Source organism: Artemia franciscana, chromosome 18, assembly GCF_032884065.1.
Source record: "Artemia franciscana chromosome 18, ASM3288406v1, whole genome shotgun sequence".
Classification (NCBI taxonomy): Eukaryota; Metazoa; Arthropoda; class Branchiopoda; order Anostraca; family Artemiidae; genus Artemia; species Artemia franciscana.
The window spans coordinates 18,997,351-19,021,439 of NC_088880.1; the positions used below are offsets into that span (position 1 = coordinate 18,997,351).

General features: G+C 35.1%; 1 protein-coding gene across 1 annotated transcript in view; it reads right to left on the reverse strand.

The window, feature by feature from the left end:
• LOC136038708 (paired mesoderm homeobox protein 2A-like) overlaps window positions 1-24,089 on the reverse strand; it is a 65,101-nt gene that overhangs the window by 10,251 nt on the left and 30,761 nt on the right. Inside the window, exons 5-6 of the mRNA XM_065722030.1 lie at window positions 2,152-2,258; window positions 236-366 (exon numbers count right to left, since the gene is read on the reverse strand). Coding sequence (XP_065578102.1) covers window positions 236-366; window positions 2,152-2,258 — 238 coding nt within the window. The remainder of the gene's footprint in view (window positions 1-235; window positions 367-2,151; window positions 2,259-24,089) is intronic.

A 24,089-nucleotide genomic window follows, 5' to 3' on the forward strand; every position in this document is an offset into this window, starting at 1 on the left:
GACAGCCTTCTTGCACCCTTGGTACCTCCGCCCTCTATTAGACTAGCTGTATTAAATATGAATTGTCCGTTGTTCAGCTCTGCGCGGGGTAGGATAGTAATCCATCTTTCAACATCATACTTAGCCCCAGATTTCACGACTTGCTAAGATTGGGCAAGTTAGCTATCGACTAAAAAGGGCAAATATTTGAAAAAATATTTAAAGCAAATATAGCACAAGGCTATTCATTAGTTACCTGTTTGGGACTTTGACTCGGAGCTAGAAACAGCCTGCTTAACTTTCGAGTCCTTTATTTCAATTTTAGGCGGTGATCCACCAGGAGACGGCACATCTCCGTTTTCTGAGGTACTAGAGGGGCTAAGTGACCTAAAAAAAAAAAAAATACAAAAAAAACAGAATTCCGTCGAAGAACTCGGATTGTCAGTTTTTCCTTTTATGAGAAAAATATAGGCCTTCTTAAAAGTAAAACTCTATGCTTTCTTCCATTCTACTCTCTAAGGGGGTTTTCAGTTGCGTTAATTCACAAAGCTTAGAGGAGGGGGTAAAATATATTGTTCGAAATCTAGGAGAGTGGCAAATTTGTTTTTTAATCATCTCAATGAAAATACCGAAAAAATGTCATTTACAATGAAAACATTCAAAAGGGATACTTTTCAAAATTTATAGGGGATTAAAAAATCTTGGAGGAAGATGCCTCCCCCTGTCTCCCCATTGACGCCCCGAAGAAAAACTCTCCATTTATTGACTTGATCAAAACCAAACTCGATATTTTTTGGTACTGAGCATTAGAATATGAAAACATTACCTACAAAGCAGGTATGGCTAATCTTTTGAAATCCATGCAGCAACAAAAAGCATAATACTAGCTAAAATAGATAGCCTACATTATCAAAGAAGAAAAGAAATTAAAGCTACGTTATAAATCTGCCTAGGACTTGTCCATAGCAAGCAACCTATTCTTAAAACTATTATATTTGTGAATTCAAATATTGTTTGGCTAATACATTTCTGATATTATTTGGTGAATTACTGAGCTTAATTGCTCAGTAGCTGACCTACTAGTGACTATTTGAAACCATTTACAAAGCTGTGGATTAAAAAAAAGAATAGAAAAAGAAAGGCAAAAAGAAAATGGAAAGCCAAGAGCTCTAGCTAATCAGACTTGTGATGACATATCCTTGTCTCCAATTTATTGCATTATAAATACTGCCAAATAGTTTGTTTAACTGATTTAACACATGAAGGAAATGTATCACTTATACCCCACTTTTGGGCTGGAAGAATCCTTAGGGTATCAGCATAAGCACTTCTTTTTGATGAGAAGAAAGAGATCCACAAAGCTAAACCTAGAAACTCAGTAATATCCTTTGGTAGGTCGTTCATAACTGAAACGAATTTCCTGCTAAAATAATTTTCAGCGAATTGATCTACGAATAAAGTTACAAATGGTTTCGGCGACTGAATTTACGACTTTTCATGTAAAACGATTGAAAAAAGTGTTGAAATAATAAAAAAAACATTTAACGTAAATTCACACATGACAACATGCGATGCTGTAGGAGAGATAATTACATATGCTACTTTTAACTAAAACCTATATTATGCAAGTAATGAATTTTGAATTTGAATAGGCATAATATGGATGATATATTGCTCTCTTCTTCGTCTAACTACAAGCCCACATTTTCATTTCATTGAAAACGGTTTTCATTTGAAAACCGTTGAAAACTGTTTCATTTGAAATGAAAACGGTTGGTTTTCATTTGGTCCCTCCGTATCTCTGATTTATAAGAAAGAGTGATATAACCTGAAAAATGTAGTCTCTCACTGATTTTAACAGTCTCACTTCTAAATTTTCTGTCGTGGTAGAGTAAAAAAAAGTGAAAATTACCCATTTCGATTATTTTTGGAATTTCCAAGCATTTATTCGTCCCAATTTTTCCTTCTAGGATTGAAAGTCTATAATATCCCTGCGTTCATATGTATTTGATTCAGTAATAGCAGCATTAAGCAATTTTGAGATTTAAATATTTCAAAAGCTTTTGAGTTTTCAATATATTGAGTTTCATTTCACAGAGAAAAACATAAAAAACAGATTGTTTGTTAAAAAGATACATAACCAACAATACAATAAGTTTTCATATTATTTACCTGTTACTTCCTGACGGAGTTGAGTTGTTATTAGTTATTCCATTGGTTTTCTGTTGATTTAATCTTTCTTGCTTCCTAAATTTAGCCCTCCGATTTTGAAACCAAACCTAAAAAAGAATCTGAATTCAAATAATTTTTTTGGCAAACACTGCTTCAAAATACTAATTGCTTACACTGTTGGTCATTTCACTAAAAGATACAAGAAAAACCAAAAGAAAAAATTTGGAGGGAGTTGACATGGAAGCGACGAGACACTTCATAAAAGCCTTGTTTTTAATCATACTTTCAGAAATACTTTTAATTCACATTTTTAAATATTATTGTTTAATTTGCCTGTGTCTCAAGTCTCGTAAGTTTTTTCCTTGGCCTCGTTTCATCATATCTTTTGTTTCACCTTATCTGGTACGGTCAAAGGTTTTGATATGTTCAATATATATTAAATTTAAGCCTCTCCCTCAGGACCTGATTTGTCAAATGGCCACACAGACCATTGGCCTTGACCATCTTGGAAGCAGCAAAAAGTCGCAGAAAAAGTTTCAAGAGGTTTAGGAGTAATGCGCAGATTGAAAAATGTTTTACCGCTATCGGCTCTTTTAATATATTAAATAAAAAAAACTAGTTTTTTTAACTGAAAGTAAGGAGCGACATTAAAACTTGAAACGAACAGAAATTACTCCGTATATGTAAGGGGCTGTTCCCTCCTCAACGCCCCGCTCTTTGCGCTAAATCCGTTATTTAGCTCCGGATGTTTGGAATGATTTATCAACTAGCATTAGGGAAGCTGAACACACTAATTTGTTTAAAAAGAGACTGAAGAAGTATTTTTTTTTATGAGGAAATTTAGAGTATTCATTTTTTTTATTCAATTTGAATTAATGTTTTTTGTAGGGGGGGGGGAGTAAAACTTATTTAGATTTTGTTTTTCTTCTTTTTTGAAAAAGATATGATTAGAGAGATCATTCTTTTTGAAAAGAACGAAAAAACAAAAAAAAGTTATTTAAAAAAAATGACTCACAAAAAATGACAACGGTACTTGTGTATTTTTCAGAACACACTCAACAAGTGAAGTTAGGTTCTTTTGTGAAACAAAGTGCGATGCTTTGGAACATTATACAATTTCGATCGCGAATGATGCAAGCATGACACAAGAAACTGGTCAAGCAACTTCATACCACACAATTAGCTGTCGTTTGGTTGCAAAATAAATTGTAGCTATATTTTATTTCAGTATTTAGTTTGTATTTTGGTTTGGTTTATAACAAATTTGGACTACATATTTGCACATTGGGGGGGGGGAGTAAAGTATAAAATATATTAAATACAGCAATGGTTAGCTTACGTATTTAATATATGCTATACTTTACGAACACTCCCCCTAATGTGCAAATATATAGCCCGAATCTGTTTCTAAATTATTTATGTAAAATGTACCTGCATCGTAGTTTGTTTCACAAAAGAACCTAACTTCACTTATTGATTGTGTTCTGAATAATAAACAAATACCATGACAACTAAACACACGAAACGAGAGAGAGAGAAAATAAGAACAACTCACATTATAAACATTTATAATGTGAGTTGCTCTTAATTATTTTTTCTTCTTCTTGTGTTTAGCTGTCATTTTTTGTGTTAAAAAAAAACTTTCTTTTTGCTTTTTCATTCTTTTGGGGTTTTTTTTTCCGTTGAGAAAGGCTCCCGCACGAGGACCTAAATATTCGGAATATTTCTTTTTTTTAATTAAGGTGTTGTTTTGTTTTTATTTTTTGTTCACTGTTTTGTTGAAATTAAAACCCGTTTTTTTGCTTAATTTTTCGTAGAAGAAAAATGTAAATCTGTTTCTTCATATTATAAACTTAATGCCAAGGATCTACTAATCCAGAACGATGGTATAATAATAAAAATAATAAGAATAAAAAAGAATGTCGACTGATAATGTAAAGTTGGAAAATGGAAGCTGAAAATTGTATTAGAAAACCCAAAATAATATTGATTTTTGTCCCCAAGAAAAGCCCTTAGATATAGCCAATGACCTGAACAAATTTCTTTGCTTCATAAAACAAAGCATTTCTCCGCTATTTCTTGACACCCCTTATAATTTGGCCTCTACTAGACGTAGAGACAAAGAACACAAGCAGTGCAGCATTTGTCCACTAGACACTACGATTGACCTAATTAGAATCTTTGCCGACAATCTTTCCAAACCTTTAACTGTACTTTCTAACGAAATTACATCTTCTGATAAGTTCGCCAAATGTTGGAAATTAGGTTTCATTACTCCTTTTAAAAAAAAAGGACAACGGGCAAGATTCCGGTGGTGTCCAGTCGATGATTTTAATGGTATAGCCTACTCTTACTCCCGTATTCTCCAAATTATACGAAAGCTTTTTAGGTGAGTGATTGAAAGTAAAGATAGTCCTAAATGTGACCTTTGATGATTTAGAAACTTGCGTTCTACATCCACTATATTGATCACCTAATGGACAAAATACGTAAAAACTTGAAAAGCCTAATACTTGCTCAACATAGTACAAAATGTTTTGATTTACTTAATCACAATTCACAGATAGAAAAAATATTAAATAAATTTCAGGTCAACCCCTTATAATTAGAATAATTCCGTTTTTCCTCTCTAATAAAGCATGAGTATCCAAATACTTAAATATGCATTCTGATATTCTCCCAATTTAAAATGATGTGCCTGAGGAAATCCTGTTTTTCCCAGTTTTTACTCCTTTTGATGATAGACGATCTTGGTCTTGAATTCTCGGATAGATGTAACCGTCTCATCAGAGACATGTAACAAAAATCCAAAAAGCAGCCCAATCTGGGACTCTTATTAATAATATGAATGTCAATCTTTAAAAGTCGACAGCTTTAACAATCAATTTCCTTAAGACTTGCCCCTTCTTTCACTTACCCAATCCGTCGATTAAATGTCGGTTACTACTATTGAAATTATTGGATGTTACGATTTCAAGGGATTAAAAATAGGATTATCATATTAACGTTATTTAAAAGTGTGAGAATTGCCACATTTCTCCTCCTTGAACTCCTTCAGAAATTTTGAATGTCCCAAACAGAGCCGTTCCTAGGGTTGGTGGTGCCCGGGGCAGAATATATTACAGCCCCCCCGAATCAAATATAAGCAAATAAAAGCTGAATCAAAGCAAAAAATTTGATCGAAGTGGGCAACTTCCTAGCCACAGTACCAGCCTCCCTCGGCTGTGGTGCCCTGAGCTGCTGAACCCCCCCTCTTGAACGACTCTTGTCCCAAACCACATTGTTTGATATTTTTCTTATCATTTTGTAGGCTACACCCAAATCTCAAGCATGCCTTTCCTGTTTGGCATCCTGGCAATGGGAATTGTTAATGAATTGTCAGACAGAACGGAGGCAATCCAAAAAAGTGCCGATCCAGTCAACTTCAAGATAAGGCGAGTAGAACTGAAGCAATGGGCCATTGTGGCCTGAGCTTCGACTTAGTTTACTGGGTCCGTTCATGTCAAGGGAACACAACTGTCCTTGCGTTTCGCCAGCATTGCTCTCCATAAATCTCGGCAAACTTCACTATTCCCTGGTTAAGGGATCTCTTGTAGGGGGGTATTCACTATCCCCCCACCTAAATCTTCCCTCCCTCGTTCAGCTTTAAAAACTGATAAAATTTCCAGTTAAAGTTATAGAAAACTTTTATCCCGTGCAAAATTGGTATGTTAAGTATGTGACACCCCCCTAACTCCCTTTTTATTACTCTCTGTGTTATGTTAATCTTATAAATTTTGAAATCCATTATAGCCTATAGTTATTTTTTACGAAACTCTGTTTTGTGCTTTTTTAGTCACAAGATTAAATTGGCTTTGTGTTTTCATTTGGCTTAATTCCTTTAAAAAGCCTATGATTTTCAATTGTTTTTATCCTTTTTAACAGGATGGCTTTCTTTCTGATCAATCTTGTCAATTTGTTGGCTGTGTTTATTGACTCTGAGATGCAAATTGGCCCTTTTGGGCTCTGCGATAGCCGTTTTCCGGATGTGTAACTCATCTTGTCTTATTTTGCTAAGATGCAGGGGAAGGGTTGTTAACGTTCACCGCAGAACCTTAAGAACCTCTTCTCAAAAGAAATATCTTCAAGAATGCTAAACTCTACGATTTACGCGTCCTAAGCGTCATCTTAATTGACCAGGATTGACCTGGTTCCTGAATTAAGTCTATAATGCGCATAAGCCTTGCATAGTATATATAATACAGTGCATATACATTATCTTATCTTGTACATAAGTGTGCACACTACATATAACGCAAGCGGTTTCAAATATTTAAGGGCTAGAAGGGTGTTTTCACTTGTTATTATCTCTCTCTCCCCCCCTAAAAAACAGTACTTTTGTCCTGGTAAATAAAAAATGTTTTGCTTTGTAGTTTAAAATATAATTAACCATGGTGATATGCATAGTTTAACAGAAAAGCGAAGGCCTTTAAAAGTTTAAGTTTTCAAAATCATAAACTGCAGGATATTTTCTTCGGATAAATACAAAAGGACTTCTTTCACCATCTGTTTGACCATCACCACCCCACTTATGCAACAAATATCAAAATCTTTTCTAACTTTTTATATCGTCAATGAGATCCAACAATGTCAAACCATGCTCTCGTCACTATTGTTGGAAGATATATGAGGGGTTTGATCAGTCAACCTTATCGGACATCACGGGGGTCCAAGAAAATAATGACGATGGCAAGGTAGAAATATTGCCTTCTGATGAGCATGACATCTGTCGCCAATTGCAACGCACGGTGAGCATGTTAGGTCAACTTTTTTATGTTTGACTAACTAATGAGCCTTAAAGCAGGACTAGAAGTGGTAGCATATGGGACGTTTAGTAATAGCTAGGGCTGCAATGTTTCAAATGAAACTAGAGCTTGTACACTCATAGGCTATTAGTACGGACTAAAGTCCAGGGCACGAACCTCGATGGGACCCATAGATTTGACTTACCTAGATATTTGGAAATATAATGGAAATGTAAAAATTAGAATAGGTAAAGCTTAGTGTGTTTTTTCACTGTTGAAAGAAATTGCACGAATTAGAAGAAAAGTCGGCAAACTAAAATTGGAAATATTGGAGGTACCGGTCAGCTACTTCCAATAATACGGACTAAATTACGCTATTAGTTTAGACTGAAGGCCAGGGCACGAACCTCTATGAAACTCATAGATTTCACTTATTTAGAAATTCGGAAATATGTTGGATATAAAGGAAATGTAAAAAGTAGAATAGCCAAAGCTAAGAGCGTTTTTTTCGCGGTTGAAAAAGATTGCACCAATTAGGAGAAAAGTGGGCAAACTACAAATAGAAATATTAAAAGGACCGGTCATGACAGCTGTCAGCCAAGGCTCTGAAACGTGGGTACGCCTTAAAGGTTGAGGATTATGTGTCGGATGTTTTCCAGGGGAATTGCCTAAGGATAGTTTTATGCCCATATTTGACTTGCCATATATCAAATAATAAGCTGCACAAAAAATGTGGTTTGACCCCATTTACTGGGTTATAACAAAAAGAAGGTAAAGATGGCTAGGTGACGTTTCACAGGATGATAAATTATCAAAGATTGTGCGTTTTTGCCATCTACCTGGACCAAAACAAAAAACAGGTCGCCCCTGAATAGAGTAAAATGAGGCTTTAAGAAAAGGATGAGTTAAAGCTTGAATAAATTGAGGTTGGTTAGGAGTGTGCGCAGCTGTCTGGACTTCAGGCACACTGATGCTACAATGAGCTGTTAGTAGTGGTAGTAGTATTTCTAGCCTTGAGGAAATAATTAGATTTGCAAAGTCGGACTTTGGTAGTGGTTTAGTCAAAACAATCACGAATGTCCGCAATGAAAGTTGTGCTCTGTTTTCTCAATGTATTTTGGATGGTAGTGATGCCCATCTCAGCTGCCCAATTCCGAACGCTCAAATTTGCAGAACATCTCTATTCATTGGATTTTCACAGTCTCTTGTAGCCTAACTATATTCCAGAATGCCATCCACTCTGGAGTCCCTAAATGAAAACAAATGCCGTATAAAAAATTTGTTGTTTTTATTTTCAAATTAGTGTGAATTGTCAAAATGAATCAACCTTTGATGAGAAATAAAACAAAAATATTGCTCCTCAACGAAATAAACAAACTTTTACAGATAAGCTAGGACGATTAGACTGAAAGCGAATATTGAAACTGGTAATTCGGTGAATACTTCAAAACTAGCTGTGTCAGCAGTTCAATGTATTTCATGTTCCGAATTAAACACAATATTAACAAAATCATCACTTCATTACAGTCAGAAAATGTCTATCTATTCTATCTTGAGGGTCAATTCAAGTTTAAATATATCCTAGCCACCTCTCCTAATGCTTGGATATAGCCATATGGCTAACACTAAGTTTGCTGATATTATTATTTGCTCTTTTTGTGCCTGTGTCAATTGCGGTACTGTTCATCCCCCCTTCATAGGCAAACATTATTACAACAAAAATTCTACTTCATTTCACTCGAAATGTTACCATTCATTGAATTTTCGAGCCATCCCAGATTACTAAATCCAATTCCCCCTTCTCACTGCCTAACACCTGGGTATGGTCCAAGGCTTTGTACAGACATTTGGCAATTTTGTTGAATTTGGTAATTTCGTTGCAATATTTTTTTGACTACAGTTGATTTACAAATCTAAATAATGACAATGTGGAAAAACAGCTATCAACGACCTTGTTTCTTTTGCACATAAATAAAAAAACAAGTTTTTTAACTGAAAGTAAAGAGCAACATTAAAACTAAAACGAATAGAATTTACCCCGTATATGAAAGGGGTCATTCCCTCCTCAGCGCCCCGCTCTTTACGCTAAGGGTTGACTCTTTCTCTCAGCTCTATTTTTCAAACAGTAAAAAACTTTAGCGTAAAGAGCAGGGCGTTGAGGAAAAATACCCCTTTCATATACGGAGTAATTTCTGTTCGTTTTAAGTTTTAATGTCACTCCATACTTTCAGTTAAAAAAAACTTTCTTTTTATTTAATTTCTGAACGTTTTTGAATTAATGCAAGTTTTGATTTTGGTTCTCCGCACATGAATAATTAAATGAAATTTGCATACTGAGTTTTTTTTTTGGCTAAATGGCTTTCTCATAGTTTTGATCAGACGATTTTGAGAACAAAAGGAGCATGGGAGTAGGCATAGTTACCCTCCAATTTTTTGGTTACTTAAAAAGGCAACTAGAACTTTTGATTTCACGAGTGATTTTTTTAGTAAAAATATACGTAGCTTACGAATTAACTTACGTAACGAACTTCTAAATTCGTTCGTTTTTATTACTTTTTGCCCCCTCGTCAATACATCGCTCTTTACACTAAATCTTAAATTTTGTCCCAATTCCTTAAGAATGACCCCTGAATCGGCTGCTTTGTCGTTGGGACCGCTTGCTCTGGTTTGGGCTAAGACGAAAGTTATTTTTTATAATTGCTTTTTGTAGTTGAGCTTTAATAAGTTTTCAATTATTAAGACTGTCTCGTTTTGCAAACACGTTTGAAACAAGGTTTTAGTTAATTTGTGCAGTCTCTGTTAGATTTTACTAATGAAGCATACCGCCTAAAAGTATTTAATTAAATTTAGGTTTGTCAAGGGAATCTGTCGTATTGCCACAAAAGCCAACTAGGAGGCGAAAATCTTCTTTTCGCAATAACAAGGAGGGAAAATTAAAATCCTAACTTCTTTAGGCTGTCGAAATGATATATCAGGATTGTGCTGTCACGACGGGGCTGAAAGCAAACTTTTCACTTCATTTTACTGTCAAAAATTTGATTTCGAGTCTTGCTATGGCATTGAGATGGATAAATTGATATTGTAGTGATGCTGTTGTTGCATGTCTTCTAGCCGCATATTTTCGTGTGCTTCATTTTCATGCATCATTACATCAGACATTTTGTAACGCTCATTGCCTTAGCTGTTCGGATTTATTCAAAATCGTTTTAATGAAAAAATTATGATTACATTAATACCTAAATAAATAAACAGTTGCTAGTTTAAAAAAGTATATATATATATATATATATATATATATATATATATATATATATATATATATATATATATATATATATATATATATATATATATATTCGTTATTCGAAAGTCTTAAGTCAAGAGGTGTTGAATTATCAATTTCAATTGAGTTAAGAAATTCTGGCGTGAATTCAATTCCTCCTTATTGTTAATGCATCAAATAATCATCCATTTCAAAGGATATGTTTTCTTCCGGGACTAGTTGTGATTCTCACTGTTGCTTCTCTTCTAATCTCAGATTGCATTTACGATTCGATGTGTTCACTGTGATGCTGGTTGTCACGTGTATTCCAGCCGCAGATCTCGTTTGCCCTTCATTTTTATAAATCATTACTTCCGACTTTGGAATGTTCCAATGCCTATACCCTCTGAAGGATCTAAAATACGCTTTGGCATAATCATTGTTTTATTCTTTAGTTTCAAGTCATAGGGTGGCAAGGCAAATAAGCAATTTCAGTTGAATTAAGGGATTCTGGCGTTAATTCAATTCCCTTGTCTGCTTGTCCTTTACAGACGCTGAATTCAATCGTTTCTCATTGAATTGTAATTTTCTGAAATATCAATATTCGCAGTAATATGATTATCGTGTTATTCGTTAGTTTTAAGTAACATTTTCGGTTGAAATTCAATGTGATTTGTTGCTGTTTCTTGTTCCAAACTTTTTTCTTTAGCTGTTCAGAGCTGTTTTTCATAGATACTTCCTGTTTATCCTTTAAAAACGCTAAATTACTCGCTTCTAATTCAATTGTAATTTTATCAAATATCTAAATTACATAATAGCATAATTAATGTGTTATTCTTTAGTTTTGAGTCACATTTTCGTTTGCAATTCAATGTGTTTTGTTGCTGTTTTTTGTTCTTTGCCTTTTGCTTTTACCTGTTCAAAGTCATTTTTCATCTTGTGTAATTTTGCACGTGTCAAAGATTATAAACATTAATTCTTCTTTCCTGTCTACCCGTCATAGACTCACACATTCTAAATTAACACGTTCCGTGATTTCATTCATTGTAATTTTGCTTTGTCTTCTAACTGTTCACGCGCGCTTTAGCCCACTCTTATTTGTGGTAGCTCTTAATTGGGATCGCTGATTAAACTTCTGATATCATTTTGGTATTGTTGATGTTATGACAATTAGAAAATCTACTGCTCGAAACATAAATCGTTTTCAATAATGTGTAAATCATAGTCTGGCTCTTAGCCATGCCCTTATTTTGGTAATTTGTGCTGTTAGCTGGTATTTGGTAATTTGGTTAGTTTTAAGTTTGACTTGATGATTCATTCTAATGTTTGTTTATTTTAGCATTTAAATATTCATGTATAGAACTACTTGTTATCTTTATGTTTAATGTTATTATTCATTTTATTTTCTGTTCGGTTTGGATTTCACTTATTAATCCATCTGTGCGTTTTAATTTTGAAATGTTGTTTGAATTTATTTTTGCTTGTTTTTGGTTTTAACGTTGCCCTTATTTTTCGTTATAAAAATGCTATTTTTTGGAAAATGTATTTTTAAGCCAATCAAACCTAAAACTAAAAAGAAATCACTATAAATAAAGAAACGACGTCTAAAACAAACAAAATTAGACTTAACAATAAATTTAAACTTGAAACGGACAGAAATTACCACCAGCGAATAGATTGTCATTAGTTCATTCTGAATACCTATTAGACTACCTAATTGAAAGTTCTGTTTCCACTTTTCTATTAAATTGTGCAGAAAAGTTGAATATGCATATAAAATTAAGCGGACTATTTGTATTAATAGACACCTTTTCCTTCAGGGCATCAGGAATCTTGTGACTCTTAGAGGCACGTCATATTACCTTTCCGGGGTTCTGATAAAATTTTATATAATCAAATTTTGAATTGGTGTTATATAAGTTCCTGTGGCGCCCGGGAGTGCAAAGGCACTGAAAAGGTGATTAGCTACCCTGCGATGGATTTATAATCTGGAAAAGGGCATTGAACCTTTTAACTTGCGCTATAATAGGTCTCTAACTTGTAACGCAGAACTGCTCTGCACAATGAAGCAAAAAAATACAAAAAAAGATGAGAGAAACCATCACTCTGTACCAAGTAAAAACTTCTATTTCGAATATAAAATAAAATATACCGTGCCCCCCATCTCAATTAACGTTTGCTTATGAAATCTAGAGTTTGAAAGGAATATTTTACAATTTATAGACCTCGAACCAGAAACTACAAATTTGGAGTTAAACATACAGGACATATTTGCAAGGAGGAAGTGGCTGATTTAATTTAAGGAAGTGGCTTAATTTCTCAATATTTTTTCTTCTCTTTCGTTTTTACCGTAGCTACACCACTATTTGCGCAAAATGAAAACAAAAACAGAAGAAATGAAAGGTCTTTGGGTATTTATCTCTTTTTTCACATTCTATGCCAAACTATTTAATGTTTTTCCAATTTTTTTTTTTTAGCGTTGTCATTGGACTAAGCCTTTGGACTTTATGAAAGTTTGAAGAGGTGTATGGCTGGTTTCATGACAGGCACATAAGTGGTTGGCTATTGAAGCGACACAGATTTTACCTTCCAAATACCCCTGACTTCCATGGTTTCTCATAGCTTACACGTATTTGCCAATAACCCCCTATTTTGATAGTTCTTTTCTATAAAATATTTAATTCTTCTGTTGATTTACTCCATTTACTTAAATGAAAAATCGCCACATGTCAGTTTTATTTTGATTTTTTTTTTTTACAGGGCTTTTGAGAAATGCCTAGTTAAATTGGCTTCTTAATAACTTGCTTCTGTGTATTTCCAAATACTAATTAGGGGGCTCCATTTTCATACCCTCTCCTAGATAATTGCACCTAATACTCTTACCTAGCTAGGGTATGGCTGCATATTATCCTAAAATAGATAATTATATTTGAATAAGCTGCATCATTCATTCATTTTATGTCTTTACTTAAGGTTGCTCATTCCACTAAATGGAAGTAATCAATTATCTCCTGAAGATACTCAGTATTATTTTATACAGCCATAAATTCCTCCCTCCTGCAGTAATAATCGGGCCATTAAACCTTATTTATTCATCACATGTAAACAAGTGTAACAAAAATTGTCCCTTTTTGCTAACAAAGAACTTCCCCCCTCTGATACAAACGTATAACAAATGATGCTAGTTTTTCATAGGATTATTTCCCGAAGGTCCTGACAATGGTGTAGACTTGTTTTGAAAGCGATTGTATGGTCGATAGGCCACAAAGTAAATTTGTAGCAGGTGGTCTTCCCCTTTTGCGATGAACTTCTTTATTTACAAAGGAAATTTACTTTCTAGCAGTTACTTTGGAAACATGGTTCGTCCATGTCACTCCAGATTGGAATGAGACCCTGGCCTTTAGAACGCTTAAGTGTAGGGGGGGGGAGGTGGACCCAATTATGTTTGCGCTGTTTGTTTGTTTGTTTTAAGTTTGATAAGACTTCTCATTGTAATTTCTGTTCGTTTTGGGTCTCGTCAGCGTTTTATATTTTTTTTCAGAACTTCTCTTTTAATTACTCTGAAACTGGGTCACAATTAAGATAAAATTGCCATTTTTGCTGTGACTTAGTGAACAAATACTAAAATCAATTTCACCATGGTGAATTAGTACCTTCCTGGCGGCAATTGAATGATATTTCTAGAAATATATGGGGGGCAAAAGATTTTGGTTGGCCAGTAACTTTCCCTATCCCCTCCTTTGCCGCCACTGCCTAGTTGCTTCAGAAATTAAAGTTGGCATCCCTTTAAACTGTTAGATATATCTAAATACAGCGCCACAATATTTTTTTTAAGAGTGCACATTAATATGCGGTCTTTGGTTTTGTTTGCTTTTTTTTACTGCTTGGTGATAAGAGAAAACAATTGGGTATGATAAAGGTTGAAGAGGGTCATTATTTTTGTCCAATGTATCTAGAAAAGGATAAAGATTTATTCCATATTTTCGTTGATTGTGTAGAGTTGGGAGGTTTGAGAAAGGAAGTATATGGAGTAGAAAAAGGGGAAGAGGGGTGGTTTTTTGGAGTTTCAGAAATTGGAAATTTTATTATTATAAAAAAACTGTTGCAGATTATTCAGTGTAGAAATGGCGCATCGAGAAAATTTTTTGGAATAGTGGTACATTTTTTATTCTCTTTTTGTTTGTGTGTGTGTGTGTGTGTGTGTGTAAATATATCTTTAATTCGCCATGGTCCGTTTTTTTTTCACAAATAAATATCCTAAATAATATCATATGCAGTAAAATACGCGAAGAATAGGGTAAAGCTGGTTTAAAGTTCAACCCTTAAATACGAAGCCGACGCAAAAAACAGGACGCTTTTTACAACAAGGAAAGTCCCTAAGTGGCCCACAGAAAGTAAAAGGCTAATTTATAAAGCTCTCAACAATATTTCACCGACCCTGCAATGGATATGAGATTTAAATTCTCTAAAAAAAACTCAAACCAGCTCTGATTTCAGAAAAATGCAAAATGTTGTGGTCTCTATTTTTTTTATTTTTTTTTATTTAAAATTCCTTATCGGCATGCCTCGTTGTTTCAGAAACCGGCACGTTGCTGGTGTGTTGACCCGTGTGCTTCTGGGGAGGAGCGTTGGCTATAATTCCAGGAACTTCTGGATATTTTAATAGTTTTTACAAAAGCCACTGGTTTCAGTTCTTTTGGACTTATGATTACTCCGTTTCTCCAATATGTTGCATTAGGTAATACTTTCTTGCGAAGAAGAAAATTAGAGAAAAAAACCAGAAAGAGAGATTCGTGGAAAAGAGAAGGAATGTAGGGTAGGCAAAACAGCAATACTGATATTACATGGGGTACCTCCCCTACCCTTTGTCTAATACAAGACAATCGAGAAGCATGCTATGCGGGAATGACAAATTATAGTAGCAACACAAATTCAATTTTGCTGGTTGTGTTAGCAATTATGTCCAAAAGAGAATAAAGAATAGTAGCCGCTACTGGAGCGGCTACTATTCATGGTTTTGAACTTTGCTACGATTAATTTTGAGACACCGTGTAATCTAAATACTAAACTGTTAGTAACCAATGGCTAAGGCTATACGATACCTTAAAAATCATTTTGAGAACCTCAGCATAGGCTGACAGTCTCAAAGACAAAGAGTCTGTTAGAAAATTCTCTCAGGGGACTGCCTATCATCAAAGCTATCGGGAATTTGGGTTTGACTGTGAAATTTGCTTTAGAAACAAGAGCTAAGAGCTCATATGGCACTTGTGACGAGGCGAGAAGAGCTAAGAGCCAAGAGATCATTTGGTATGAGCTCTAAGAAAATTCTATGAATCAATAGATTGATTTAAAAAGGAAAATAAGAGGCTTAATGCCGGTCAAGATTTAAAATAAGAGCTCTGAGTCACAAAGTCCTTCTAAATATCAAAATTCATTAAGATCCGATCACCCACTCGTAAGTTATAAATACCTAATTTTTTCTAATTTTTCCTCTCCCTTTTGCCCCCCCCCCCCAGATGGTCGAATCTGGGAAAACGACTTTATCAAGTCAAATTGTGCAGCTCCCTGACACGCCTACCAATTTTCATCGCCCTAGCACGTCCAGAAGCACCGAACTCGCCAAATCACTGAACCCATCCCCCCAACTCCCCCAAAGAGAGCGAATCCAGTACGATTCTGTCAATCACGTATCAAGGACATTTGTTTATTCTATCCACCAAGCTTCATCCCGATTCCTACACTCCAAGTGTTTTTCCAAGATTTCCCCCTCCAAATCCCCACAATGTCAAAAGATCTGGTCGGGATTTGAAATAAGAGCTCTGAGACATGAATTCCTTCTAAAAATCAAATTTCATTACGATCCGATGATCTATTCGTAAGATATAAATACTCTAATTTTCATGTTTTCCAAGAATTCCGGTTCCCCCCTCCAACTCCCCCGAATGTCACAGGATCTGGTCGGAATTTGAAATTAGAACTTTAAAGCACAAGATCCTTCTAAATATCGAATTTCATTAATATCTGGTCACCCTTTCGTAAGTTACAAATACCTCAATTTTCAATATTACCCCCCCCCCCCCCCAATTCCACCAAAGAGAGCAGATCCGGTCCAGTTATGTCAGTCACGTATCTTAGACAGGTTTCTATTCTTCCCATCCAGTTTCATCCTGATCTCACCGCTTTAAGTATTTTCTAAGATTTCCGGTCCCCCCCAACTGCCCCCCCCCCAATTACGCTTGATCCGGTTGAGATTTAAAATAAGATATCGGATTTACGAGGTCCTTCTAAATATGAAGTTTCATGAAGATCCGATCACTCCTTCGTAAGTTAAAAATACGTCATTTTCTTATTTTTCAGAATTACCCCCCCCCCGCAATTGAGCGGATCCGTTCCAATTATGTAAATCACGTATGCAAGACTTCTGCTTATTTTTCCAACCAAGTTTCATCCCAATCCATCCAATCTAAGCGTTTCCCATCATTGTAGGTTTCCCCACCCCAAACTTCCCCCAACGTCACCAGATCCGGTCAAGATTTAAAATAAGAGCTTGGAGATACGATATCCTTCTAAAAATCAAATTTCATGGAGATCCAATCACCCGTTCGTAAGTTAAAATACCTCATTTTTTCTAATTTTTCATAATTAACCCCCCCCCCCCCAACTACCCCAAAGAGAGCGGATCCGTTCTGGTTATGTCAATCATGTATCTAGGACTCGTGTTTTTCCCACAAAGTTTCATCCCGATCCCTCCACTCTAAGTGTTTTCCAATTTTTAGGTTTCTCCCTCCCAACTCCCCTCCCCCAATGTCACCAGATCCGGTCGGGTTTTAAATAAGAGCTCTGAGCCACGATATCCTTCTAAATATCAAATTTCATTGAGATCCGATCACCCGTTCGTAAGTTAAAAATACCTCATTTTTTTTATTTTTCAGAAATACCCCCCCCCCCCCAACTACCCAAAAGAGAGCGGATCCGTTCCGTTTAAGTCAATCATCTATCTAGGACTTGTGTTTATTTTTCCCACCGTGTTTCATCCCGATCCCTCCACTCTAAGTGTTTTCCAAGTTTTAGGTTTCCCCCACCCAACTCCCCGCCCCCATCACCAGATCCGGTCGGGATTTAAAATAAGAGCTCTAAGACACGATATCCTTCTAAACATCAAATTTCATTGAGATCCGATCACCCGTTCGTAAGTTGAAAATACCTCATTTTTCTAATTTTTAAGAATTACTCCCCCCCCCCCTCAACTACCCCAAAGAGAGCAAATCTGTTCCGATTATGTCAATCATGTATCTGGGACTTGCGCTTATTTTCCCCATCAAGTTTCATCCCGATCCCTCCACTCTAAGTGTTTTCCAAGATTTTAGGTTTCCCCCCTCCAACTCCCCCCAATGTCATCAGACCCAGTCGGGATTTAAAATAAGAGCTCTGAGACACGATATCATTCCAAACATCAAATTTCATTAAGATCCAATCACCCGCTCATAAGTTAAAAATACTCAATTTTTTCTATTTTTTCCGAATTAACCGGCCCCCACTCCCCCCCCCCAGATGGTCAAATCGGGAAAACCACTATTTCTAATTTAATCTGGTCCGGTCCCTGATACGCTTGCCAAATTTCATCGTCCTAGCTTACCTGGAAGTGCCTAAAGTAGCAAAACCGGGACTTTAGGTTTTCCCCCTCCAACTCCCCCCAATGTCATCAGATCCGGTCGGGAAATAAAATAAGAGCTTTGAGACACAATATCATTTCAAACGTCAAATTTCATTAAGATCCAATCACCCGCTGATAAGTTAAAAATACTTCATTTTTTCTATTTTTTGCGAATTAACCGGGCCCCCACTCCCCCGCAGATGGTCAAATCGGGAAAACGACTATTTCTAATTTAATCTGGTCTGGTCCCTGATACGCTTGCCAAATTTCATCGTCCTAGCTTACCTGGAAGTGCCTAAAGTAGCAAAACCGGGACCGACAGACAGACCGACAGAATTGGCGACTGCTATATGTCACTTGGTTAATACCAAGTGCCATAAAAACGCTGAAAGTTACTTCCCTTCTGTCGGTGAGTTCGTCAATCAAAACGGATGGTACCATGCGGGATTTTCCAAAGCGGCCAAACCACTCAAATGATAATTCCTTTCAACTTATTGTCACCGTTTGCCAAACAGGTATGCTAGAACGTTATTAGGGAATATCCTTTCCGGAACTTTAAAAAGAAAATTCTGCTTCGTTTAATTGAAAGTAAAATTACATCAAAACAGAATATCTCTGTTTTCGGTACAAAATAGGCTTTTTTGAAAATTTCCAAGAAAATAGGATTTGGCTTTTAGTTTTTTTGCAGTTTAGTAAGATCTCTTGCCCAAGCTCTACAAGTTATTGTAAGGTCTCCTAATTTATTATAAACAGTTTTGCCACACGAACTAAAAAGTTGATAATGGAAAAGATAGGGTGATTCTTCAAGGTATGGCGTTTTCCCTAATGTCTATCTTTAATCAATAACATTTACATTAACGAATTTGTTTTTTAAAATATATAATTGTATCGTTCGACGTATCGTTTCAAAATGTCTGTTCTGACTTCTTTAAATTGCCAAATTCTACAAATAAAAATATACTCCTCAGCCACATTATACTAACTGTCATAGTTCTAAATTTATGTTAGCAGACTTCATGGGTAAGCTTTCTAACATTCTATTACCCTTGAGAATTAACCTAGCCAATTGAAAAAGTTATCCCTGCAAAATCCTAAAAATCCATTGGGAATACACAGCAGTTTAGAAAGCAGGTAGCTTTAGAAGTGAATTGACTTTTCTTTTCGTCTCCTGTGGCATAAAGGACAGCCGCACGTGACTAAATCCTGAAAATTTCGAGGAAGCTTGCAGCTCCCTTTGAACTGATAAATGAAGCAGCTCATCTACAGAAGCTGCTAATCAGTAGCTCAGAATTAAAACATAATATTTGTGTATTCAAAGTATGATAATTAAAAACAGGATATTTACTTAGCTCTAAATGTCATACACGATTTGCAACCTATGCAAGTATTCAAATTTGCAAAAAATGCAAAATATGAGACAAGTACTAACCGTGTTATAGCAATTGTTGATTGGTTTTTACCATCAAGGTACCCATAAATTTGGTCTGAATAAGGTGAAGGAGAGTAAATCTAAGACCAGATATGGTCTAAAGAGAGGAGATATATTCTCTGTCTTTTTTATTCTTATCAGTTGTTTTTTCACCTCCCCCAGGTTCTGGCGAGTTCAATTATTTTGCTCTCTATGTTTTGACATGATTCTCAACCATTGCACGGCTGCCCGAGTGATGCAAAACTTATTTATGATCTAATATAGTTTGTGTATGTCACAATTATGTCCTTCAGTTTATAATATGGTCTATAAGGGTCATTGCAGTTTCATTTTAATTGTTAAAAGTGAAGAGTGGCATCAATACATCAGAAGTGACAGACAAGGTTATATGCAGAGGCATGTGATGTTATGTGGAGTTTATTTATGATAGTTAGTGGAGAGACAAAGTAAGTCTAACTGTGAGTAAGAGTGGAAAGAAGGGATAACATTTCTAAGTATAAAGGAAAGTAATAATAATTCAAATGATTCCTTTAAAATCCTCTTGAAGCAAGTGTGTGCAGGATAGTGAAAACAACTTTATCTGTATAATGAAATAGAGCTGAATAAAAGCCTTAAAACGGACATTTCTTAGAGTACAGTCACAGAAACAACGAGAGTTTAATTGTAAGAAAAGGGTAACCAAATAACCCCTGTTCCTTATACTTGCTTAAATTAGTAAAAAGAACCAATCACGTTTTGAGTTCGTTCTACCGACTTAAAATTTTGCATAGCAGCACAGGTAAATACAACAACGGCTAAAAATGCGGGGTTATTTTTTTCCTTTCTGACATGAGCTTAAAAAAATTATGTTATTGGCTAAAACAGTGTCAATTGAAGTCATAAAGATAATGCAATACAACTGAAGCCAACTTTTAAACATGGAAATGTAGGACAGTGATCTTCCCCTTTTTCTTAAATTGAATAAAATCAACAAGTTTTTCAACTAGAAGTGAGAAACAGCATTAAAACTTAAAACAAACAGACAACAAATCAAAAATATATAAAAGAAAAGAGACTTACCATAACATACAACCATCCAAACTAAAAAGAAAATTTTAAAACAGTCCCAGAATGCTTCTGCGAATTTCAACCAGGACTCATTCTCTTTTTAGTTTTAATGGTGGTATATTATTGGAAGTCTCTTTTCTTTTATATATTTAGGTTTTGCTGATGACTGCCCTGGGACATAGGGTTGAAATATTCATTAAAATATAGAATTCCACTGTCTTGCGAAAAGAATTCCCTATTGTTCTTCTTGTTGTTGATGTTTACAGTACAATCATTCTGTAAACGATTTCTAGCCATTTTAATGTAAAAGGATGAAAACCTTGAGTCTCCCCTAAATAATCCTTACCTTTCTTGTTTCGTTAGCGTTATCTCGTCAAACACTCTTCATCTCATCTTTCCTACGCGGCATGTTTTTACTGAGTGTAGAGGAATATTTTCTTTATGAAGATTAAATAGTACTTGAAGAGAAGTGCTTAAGAATTTACTCGGTAAGGACATGAGAGGATAAGCCTCTTAAGGTAAAGCACAAATGAACCTTACGTTATCTTGCTGTGTTAAGGATCGTAGGCAAAATGAGCGATACACCTGCAGTTGGTCTTACCGACAAACTAGCTCGTATTTTGCGTAAATCCCAAAAGCAAGTGTAAAAATAAATCTTATTTTTTAAACCTCAACATTTAGTTTTTACTTTTTTTCTAATTTCCATATCTGAAAAAATGTTTGTTATTATCACAAAAAATTATGAGAGAACTTTGCATTTTCTTCTTATACTTAGTCATAGTATGATTTTTATTTTCTTTTTTTAGTCTGTTTAATGTTCATACTAAAAAAAGCTGCAAAAATTGCCATATGAAGCTGTTTTCAAAATATTCCAGGAAATATCTCATCAGCGCTAAAATTCCAATCTGAATTTTTTCAACTATTCAAACAGTAGGAAGATAAACACATACACACAGCTATACAGAAGATATACACAGCTAAAGTAACACATCAGTAAGAAATTATCAATTCGGCAACAGGCTTCATTCAAACACAAATTTAAAATTTAATTTCTCTCTGTTATTGGGGAAGTTCATAAATACACAGAATTCTGATGATTTTTAATGAGGTGACCTCATTCACAAAGACAAATCAAGTGATTACTCATATTGAAAGCAAATTAGTAGGCTTATATCCAGAGGAAAATCTCCAGCATTTTTATTTGGGGGGGGACAAGAAGAGTTCAAATTCGGATAGTCTAGGGGCAAGGGCTGTATATTTTTTATAAAATTATTGGGGGTGGGGGGTGGGGTAAATGTCCCCCCTTTCCCTCCCCCCAAGCGACGACCCTGCTTATATCTGTAATTACAATTGCATAAAATAAAAGTAAAGAGTATAGTTGTATAGTAAGTAGAAACTCAAATGAAATTTTATTTTATTTCAAAAGTAAAACCGAAACTAAAGGAATTTCATCGTGCTGCATGTTTCAAAACTTGTGGATAAACTTTGAAAATTTTACGCAAGTATCACCTGAGTTTTTTCTTTAAAAATTAAAGCAAATTAGATACATTCTTTTCAATTTCAGTAAGAACTAAAAATGTTCTATCTTAGGTACTGGTATTTGTAGTCTCCTGCTCAGGTCGTACATTTTTATTGGTAGGGCCCATTAATAGTTAGGTGAGAGTAACAGAGGCATAAATTATAAATAGAAAAGTCCCATGAATTCTGAAACAAAATAAGGAAATATTTATTTTTTTGTTAGCCGTTTAGAATTCTCGTCTTTTTTTTCTTTGATGAACTATGTTTAACTTTTAGCGAAAACAATTGACACAAGCTAAAGAAATTGGGAAACATCATCCACCAGGACTTGCACTGAACAAAGCCATAAAGATACGGGGGACATTCATGTGAGCCATATTTATGACATTTTTTTTTACTTAAAAAGAGAACATAAACATGTCAAACAGTTCGTGGTAACGAACTGTAGTAAGGAGCGACCCGGCTCAATAGTAAACGAAACTCTAAAAAACGGAATTTTGATGCTAAAATATGCATCAAAAGAATCAGATTTTCATGCTGATTTTAAATATATAAGTTTCATCAAATTTAGTCTTTATCACCAAAACTTACGAGCCTGAAAAATTTTTCCTTATTTTAGAAAATAGGGGAAAACACCCCCTAAAGTCACAGAATCTTAACGAAAATCACACCATCGCATTCGGCGTATCAGAGAACCTTATAGCAAAATTTTCAAGTTCCTATCTACAAAAAAGTGGAATTTCGTATTTTTTGCCAGAAGACAAACCACGGGTGCGTGTTTATTTGTTGTTGTTTTTTTCTTTTCCCCAGGGGTCATCGTATAGACCAAGTGGTCTTAGAATGTCGCAAGAGGGCTCATTCTACCGGAAATGAAAAGTTCTAGTGCCCTTTTTAAGTGACCAAAAAAATTGGAGAGTACATAGACCCCCTCCCACGCTCATTTTTTCTCCAAAGTCAACAGATCAAAATTTTGAGAAAGCCATTTTGTTCCGCATAGTCAAAAACAACAATAACTGTGTCTTTGGGAATGACTTACTCCCCCACAGTCCCTGGGGGAGGGGCTGCAAGTTACAAACTTCGACCAGTGTTTACATATAATAATGGTTATTGGGAAGTGTACAGTCGTTTTCAGGGGATTTTTTTTTTTGGTTTTGGGGGTGGGGTTGAGGAGAGGGGGCTATGTGGGAGGATATTTCCTTGGAGAAATATGTCATGGGGGAACATAAATTCAATGAAAAGGGCGCAGGATTTTCTAAAATTACTATAAAAAAACAATGAAAAAATAAACATGGAAGTTTTTCAATTGAAAGTAAAGAGTAGCATTGAAACTTAAAACGAACAGAGATTATTACGCATATGAGGGGTTCTAAGAATACTTTAGCATAAAGAGCGAGGTATTTAGGAGGAGATAAATACTTCGCTCTTTATGCTATAGTATTTTTAGTAATTTCAACTATTTATTCTACGGCCTTTCTGATTCAGGGATCATTCTTAAAGAATTGGGACAAAACTTACGATTTAGTGTAAAGAACAAGGTATTAACGAGGGTACAAACACCCTCATATACATAATAAAAATTAAAGAATATAAGAGTTTGTTACGTAAGTTAATTCTTAAGTTACGTATATTTTTTACTAATAAAAAAATTCATTAAAAGTTAAAATTCATAGTTGCCTTTTTATGTAACTGAAAAATTGCATGGCAACTAGGCCTCCTTCCCCATCCCTTATTTCTCAAAATCGTCTGATCAAAACTAAGAGAAAACCATTTAGCCAAAAAAGGAATTAATATGCAAATTTCATTTTAATAATTTATATGTGGAGAGCCAAAATCAAACATGCATTAATTCAAAAACGTTCAGAAATTACATAGAAAACTAGTTTTTTTAACTGAAAGTAAGAAGCGACATTAAAACTTAAAACGAACAGAAATTACTCCGTATATGAAATGGGTTGTCCCCTCCGCAATCCCTCGCTCTTTACGCTAAAGTTTGACTCTTTGCCACAATTCTGCTTTTTAAAACAATTAAAAGCTTTAGCGTAAAGAGCGAGGGATTGCGGAGGGGACAACCCATTTCATATACGGAGTAATTTCTGTTCGTTTTAAGTTTTAATGTCGCTCCTTACTTTCAGCTAAAAAAACTAGTTTTTTTATGTAATTGCATCAAAAGGATGCGCTTCAAAGAGGTCAAGTGCGCTTCAAAGAGGTCAAGCTACACCAAAAGCAGAGGTATCCAGGATTTTA